The following is a 7,750-nucleotide window of genomic DNA, read 5'->3' as shown; positions in this document are numbered from 1 at the left end:
TGAGTGCATCTCAATCCACGCCCGTCCATATACATTTGACATGTTACACACACTATAGACATTTTTCTTTCTTGTCTGTATGTTTTCTTTCTATATGTATATATAGGTGAACATAATTTTTTTTTAATTATTATTTTATTTACTTAAATAGCTAAATTTGCGCATTGCTGCATTGTGAGCTCGTAGATAAACAATTTTCACAATTTTTGAAATACAGTATGGCTTAAGTCCTAACATTTTTGCCACTGCTGTGAAATGACACCTCCGCCTTTGTTCCTCCCTTTCTCTCCTTCAGCTTCCTCAGTGACACAGGGTGTTCAGGGATGGCCGGACCTCCAGAGAGTGGACCGTGGATGGATCACAGCAGGCTGTGTGTCACACTCTGAAGTCACTGCCAGAGGGACCGCTTTCAGTCTCAGCAGGTACTGTACTATAGCTATTATTATTTTATAGGTTGGCATTGTGGCTCTTTTCACCCAGTGTTTAGTTACAAAAAATGAATTTTATGCGGTTCTGAATGTAAAATTTACATTCAGAACCGATTAAAAGTTGCAAATAATTTACTGGCACAGTCACAACACAATTATAAATTCATGAATTTCTTAGGTGCTATGAAAGACAATTTTTGAAAATGCATTTTTCCTTGAGCTTCCCCCCGTGCTAATCCCCAGTCTTCACCTCCTCCTTGCAGAATGGACTTTCCTAACGGCACCGAGGGGGGGTTTGCTACAAATAGCAGTGGCAATGACACAGTGGAGGCCACTGGAAACCCCCCGAGCAAGATCCTTCTTACCCTGACTCTGTCAGTGCTGGCTGTCCTGACGACAATCATCAACTGCCTGGTAATTACCGCCATCATAGTGACCCGCAAGCTGCACCACCCGGCAAACTACCTCATCTGCTCGCTGGCGGCGACAGACCTGCTGGTGGCCGTGCTGGTGATGCCTGTCAGCATCGTCTACATCCAGAAAGAGACCTGGGTGATGGGCTGGGTGGTGTGCACCGTCTGGCTGAGCGTGGACATCACCTGCTGCACGTGCTCCATCCTGCACCTGGCCAGCATCGCCCTCGACCGCTACAGGGCCATCACGGATGCCGTGGCGTACGCCCGCAAGCGCACTGGCGCCAGGGCCGGAGCGATGATAGGCGTGGTGTGGCTCCTGTCCATCCTCATCTCCATGCCCCCCCTGCTGTGGCGGCACTACAGCGTGGACTCGCTGGAGGAGAACCAGTGCATCATCAGACACCACCACATCGCCTTCACCCTGTACACCACCCTGGGAGCCTTCTACATCCCCCTGCTGCTTATACTCATCCTGTACTACAAGATCTACCGGGCTGCGCAGACCCTCTACATGCGCAGGGAGGCCAGTCGGGCCAGCCGCCACTCCTGCATGACCAATGGGAGCGTGATCCCCTCCACCTACCCCACTGGGGACGGCGGCCCTCGCAGCCCGGACCCCCTGAACCCCACGGAGAAGTCTGTCTCGGACGCGTCCACGGAGGAACGCGAAAGGGAACGCGACCGCGAGCATGTGCGCGTGCGTGTCTCTAAGCCCATGCGGAGGAAGTCCCACTGGAGTGAGTCGCACCGCGGTGGCTCGCGACAGAGCCAGCTGTCCCAAGGGCCGCGGATCTCGGGCTCCAGGGAGCGCAAGGCGGCGTCCACGCTGGGGTTGATACTGGGGGCCTTTGTCATCTGTTGGCTGCCCTTCTTCATCAAGGAGGTGATCGTCAACACGTGTGGCTCGTGCGACACCTCGATGGAGATGGCCGACTTCCTGACGTGGCTGGGTTACCTCAACTCACTAATCAACCCTCTCATCTACACCATCTTCAATGAAGACTTCAAAAAAGCTTTCCAGAGAATGATTAGGTGCAATCATTACCTCTGATATATAAAATTAAGCATAATGATATGATATACTATACACACACACACACACACACACACACACACACACACACACACACACACACACACACACACACACACACACAAACACACAAACACAAACACAAACACTTACAGACAACGGAATGGGTGCTGTCTGCCTGAGGTCAGGTCACAGACTGTTACATGATTTTGTCTGAGGAAGTAATTTTGTGAGTATGATTGACACACATTCCCAGACTCTCCTGCAGTCTGAACAGAATTAGCACAGCAAGGAGCTTGGCGGCTAAATCCCAGGCTGAAGTCCGTAACAGACAATCCCTGGAACTCCTGGATGATAATTGGGGTGTGGGGACACACATTGATGTGCTGGAACCTTGTGTGCTGACCTTCTTTGGATCGGGTCTCTATAGGCGTCCGGGAACAGGCCCACTTCATGGCTTCACTTCAAAATAGCTGAACAAAATGTCACTCTATTTCCGTGTCCTTCCTCTTATCTTAAAGCCCTGTTATATTTAGTTGTGCGACACCACCGCTCAGCTAAGTATAAATCATCTTTTGATGAGCTGCTACAGTAGCTGAAATACAGATCAAGTCTGGAATGCAATGACAAGTTGTGAGAATTGTTTACGCTTGTGACTCTATAAAGGACGATGTGTCTCCGCAGAGACAGAAACTGCAGAAATTGCTTATATAAGCATTAGAAGAATATCGCATTCATCCAGCTTTGTTGACATGATACTTAGTTAGTTTGTTGGTGTTGCGGGCGATTCATACTGCCAGGGTGTAAATAACTAAATAAGCATATCAAAAACTACTGAATAACAGTAACTGTTTTTAACGGAGGCTGTCGCAACTCTGGACTATATTCAAATATGTGACCCAATCAAAACACATGCTCTAGTGACTGAACAAATATTGAAAAATTAATGGAACCTACCCAGATCTAGTGGTATAGCTCACTGATGCTGTACTACACACACAGCATTAGTCAGACAAAACTGTGTCATTTATTAGACCTCATATATCCATATTGGACATGTTTTAACTGTACTTAACATTCACCTTGATCTTGCAACAAAGTCAAACCATTTGTGTTATATGCTTTATTGAAATATGACACCAACTATTTTTGTTCAACCCCTAAAAGATTACCCTTGAAGGTTTTGACAGTTAGCAATTTGTCATTTCTGTGCAACATCTCTGATCCATAAAAACACATGGGTGACTCATTATGCAACGTGTCTTGATTTCAGCATTTGAGAGAAGTAGACTAGGCCTATTCAGGAATGATGCAAGTCGGGAATGCATTTTCCCACCCGGTTATGCAATGCCCTTGTCAGAGTACTCGTTATACCTGTCTGTCTGTCTGTCTGTCTGTCTGTCTGTCTGTCTGTGTCCATTTTATGCCCATATATGGAGTTCTGTGCGAGGCATGCCCAAATAAGATGTCCAGGCCGGTCATCAGGGTACTCTGTCTGGCAGTTCTCAAGATATGCTGGTGACACACTCATACTAACGCACACACACACATGCACACGCACACCCACACCCATAGCGATTCTGTGAATTTATAGAAGGATGGCTCTATGTGACCTGGGTGTTCAAGCGATTAGTCTTTTCTATTACACCCTGCCATTCCAAACCACCCCACCCATAGCCTGCATTAGATTAATGAATATGAACTACCGCTATTATATAACTCCCACTCAAACACTTGGAATAGAACTCCTGCCTCTTAACAGCCTCCAAAAAGCGCATGATATATCCTCCTGTATCCTGTTTGTGGATAGAAGTATATCAGTAAAGCATAGCTGGAGGCTATATACCAGAGGGATGAGACATCAAACACACCCCACTGGCAGCACAGAATGTGTTCCTTCTTTCTTTCTGGCTTCCTCTGTTTCTTTGTTTCTGTTCACTCTTTCTCTCTCACTCTCCTGTTGCTAGACAGTAAACATCCACACTATAGAAGGTCGTTTCCAATGCCGACCGTTGTTGGCATACTTGTGGATGAGTAACAGATCTCTTCTGAGATGAGTACTCTCCGTCATTTATGAGTAGGCACATTCTGACTCACACCTCACCTTTGACCTTGCTATGTGTTGTGTGGTGAAATATAGCAACCTATCATATAAAATGGGAACCAGGAAGATATATTCAATTCATTTGCATTTTAATACAATTATTGAAACTCGTAGCCAAATATAGCTCTATATGGGTAAGGATTGTCGGGGGGTAACGCTATGCGCTGGTAAATGGTTTATGTGTAAATGATTTCCAATATGGTGTCATAGTCCTCCCATTTTTCAGTATGCTGAAAGTGAAAGTTAAATGGATGGCCATCAGAATTCTGGAATGATGGCTCCCCATCGTGGTTGAAGTAGAGAATGCAGAATTTGCACTGGATAAATTAAACTGAATTTCCTTCCCCTTCACTCCCACAAGAAAGGAAACAATACATTTTCGCTGTCAGGTGAAACCCTTGTATGTTCAAAATTGAAAAAGAATTTGGGTTCCAATGGATCCATTGTAGTTATTACTGTATTTAGCTATTGTGAATTCTTTGCATTGGTCAAATATTTATAAAAGCCACAGACAGACTTTCAAACTGGCATCCCTATTTTGGCATGGCAAGGCATAGGCAAAAATGTACCAAAAGTGTCAACATTTTTCAAGAACTTTCAAAAATAGCACATCTACAAGATCACAATGTATGTGTCACATTGCAACATATGTAAGCTATTTTTGCTACTTTTGCATTGCACTGTCAAGATTTCTGCCCCACAGCAATGAAATTAAGAATATTTATAGAGAGCTACATTATTCAAATAAATAAATACGTGGAATACTGAACTGAACTAAAATGTGAGTGTTCCTTATCTGGCTAATCAGTCCCCTGAAGATGAAGATGAATGTAGACTAGAGGCAAGACTCTATATACTGTCTCATGTTCTCATATTTTAGGAACAACATGTTGAGGGTCCTCGTTAGTCGTGACATTCAATATTGAATGTTAAATAAATGTGCTCACCTTAGCAGCAGCAAATGGCAGAAGAAAAAAGTGGTTATGGTAGTAAAAAAAAAAACAGTGTTTACCACACTTCACAGCCAGCGCAGAACCAAACATAATCATATGATTACAGAAAAGAACTTTGTAGTCTTCTAAACCTGTTACAGATAGCCCTTGCCTTTCTTTGAACCTATGCATCATCTTCTAATAGGCAAATTAAAATGAGAAACTTTTCAAAGGGTGGTTAATTTGTTCCTTGTCAGCGTCTATCCATACACATATTGAAAATGAGGCAAGGAGTTCTAAGCAAAGACAAAAAATAACGTTTTAATTAATGGCCCCTTTGTTCAGATAGTTCTGTAATGCCTAATTTATGTTCAGACACATTGTGAGCTTGTAGGTCTGCTATTTTTGGCGTGTAACGCCCTCGTGCGATGAAGTATGAATCGGGCTAAGGGTGTACTGCAAAACACTGTTTGTTTGATTGTTTGATTGATTGATTGATTGATTGATTGTTTGATTGATTGATTGATTGATTGATTGATTGATTGATTGATTGATTGATTGACTGATTGATTGATTGATTGATTGGGGCAGGGCTTTGTGAAGGGGCCAAATGCCAGTGTATGTACTTTTAAACGTGCCTTGAAGTTTGTAATTGCCCCTATTCTTTAGACATGGTGTGATTGTATTAAGTGTTTCAGTTGTGTTTGACTGTCCCTTGTTGATTAAACTGTCATTTATTTGACTCACACCTGAAAGAAAACGTTAACATTTCCCACCCGACCTCTTCGTTGTGATTTGATTGGTTAAACATCTTTAACATTTCCCACCTTACCTGTCCAATTGAAGAAAACAAATAAATAAATAATAGTTAACTTTTACATTTCCCATGGACGATTTGATTGGTTACAGACACAGACAGACACACACACACACAGACACACACACACACACACACACACACACACACACACACACACACACACACACACACACACACACACACACACACACACACACACACACACACACACACACACACACACACACACACACACACACACACACACACAGAAAGTGTAATCCGTACTGTATGTCTCGCCAATCTACCTCCGAACTTCCGGTCCTACGAGGGGACAAAAACAACCTATTCTATGTCTAATTTTTTTACTCTCAGATATATTTGAGTAATACAATGTGACATACAAATGTCAGATTGCACTGCTGAATGAAGCAGTCGAATTCTTCTGCCAATGTCCGTTTGGAGTCTGACAGAATTATTGCCTAATAAATGATGATTACTGTGGAAAGGAGACCAGACTGTCTCCAAGCACTGTTCAGCTCAGGAGGGAGAGCAGTCGTCTGGGCACTGGAAGGTTCCTTGAGCAAGACACTGAACCCTGAGCAGGTTGGTACTTTGCATGGTTGCCTCCAGCATTTTGTGTGTGTGTGTGTGTGTGTGTGTGTGTGTGTGTGTGTGTGTGTGTGTGTGTGTGTGTGTGTGTGTGTGTGTGTGTGTGTGTGTGTGTGTGTGTGTGTGTGTGTGTGTGTGTGTGTGTGTGTGTGTGTGTGTGTGCGTGCGTGCGTGCGTGCGTGCGTGCGTGCGTGCGTGCGTGCGTGCGTGTCATACACCTCAGAAAACCAGGCCCAAGGAAACATGAGAAAATTCCTTCACACACAAGTCCCCTCTCTGCACCATAGTTTTAATGTCTTGTTTGAATGAACCACAGAACCATATTTGATATGATTTGTTTTAACTTGATCCAGCATATGTAAAGTACCATAAAAGTAGGTCATAAAGCGTTAATTCCATGTTCATAGCCACCTGCTTTGCTGGGGAGGATGCCTCTGTCTGTGGACAGTTGGACACCAAAGCAGCTTCATATTGAACAAACACGGAGGCCTCTGTGGCGTTGAGCTGTGGCGGCGGGGCCTCTGTGGCACTGCTGGGTGTCTCGGCGGCGCTGGATTGATTACTTCTTTATTTTTATTTTTTAAAACTCTTTATTTTTATTTTTTTCAAACTTTGCAAGACAAACAAAGACAGGACACAAAAAGAGACAATAAAAACCAAAAACATACAGGAAAAAAAACTAAACAAAAAACAAAAGAGGTCATGGGAGATTCACTATTAACAGAACAAAATAAATGTTTACAAGATTTGAGGTACAGAATAGAGGATGCAAACTATAATTATTGTTAGAGATCTGGTTTGTCTAATCTAACCATTTCTCCCATGTTTTTTCCCCCAACTCTTTTTGGAGTCTTAAAGAATAGGTCATCTGCTCTTGTGCTCTAGAAGATGCAACTGTTGGACAAATAGGCCCATAGTAGGATTTTTTTTCTGCAACCAGTTCTTAGTAATGGCTTTTTTACTTGCTGCCAGTAAGATCTTAAGCAAATAGAAATCATCTTGATCATTTGCCCAAGATACAAGGATGCAATGTAGTACTGATGCTAAAACCCAGATTAAAACCCAGGTTGCTGACTAGATGACTCTTTTCTACACCCACCCTCACTAACCTTCACCTCAGTAAAACAACGACCTAACCTCAAGAAACACTATTTGTAAAACGAAGAATTCGCAATGATGATCACTTCAACACATTGTTGGGGACAGGATCGAACCAGCGACCTATGGATTAACAGGCTGCCTCTCTTCTCATTGAGCTAGAGATATGGCCTCCCTGATGGTGTCTGTTGATATCTATAGCTTCTTCCGTAGGTTATGAACCGAGCCTCTGTTTCGCTAACTACTCTAGATCTCTGGTTCACAAAACATTTACCAATAAAGATTTTTTTTGTCCTCTCGGAATGGAAACTAGTGAAAATAGTCGATC

At 43.4% G+C, this 7,750-nt stretch overlaps 1 protein-coding gene across 1 annotated transcript; it reads left to right on the top strand.

Annotated features, from left to right (window-relative positions):
* Positions 1-692: 692 nt before the first annotated feature.
* htr1fa (5-hydroxytryptamine (serotonin) receptor 1Fa) lies at positions 693-1,895 on the top strand (the record flags this gene model as incomplete). The annotated part of the gene is made up of 1 exon (XM_080456651.1): positions 693-1,895. One exon carries the CDS (start codon positions 693-695, stop codon positions 1,893-1,895), a length of 1,203 nt encoding a protein of 400 aa, XP_080312777.1.
* Between the last annotated feature and the right edge of the window lie 5,855 nt (positions 1,896-7,750).

This window comes from Gymnoscopelus braueri (genome assembly GCF_963280865.1).
Source record: "Gymnoscopelus braueri genome assembly, chromosome: 18".
NCBI classification, from domain to species: Eukaryota; Metazoa; Chordata; class Actinopteri; order Myctophiformes; family Myctophidae; genus Gymnoscopelus; species Gymnoscopelus braueri.
Note: the sequence above shows the minus strand (reverse complement) of the source record. Positions and strands in the feature narration are given on the sequence as shown.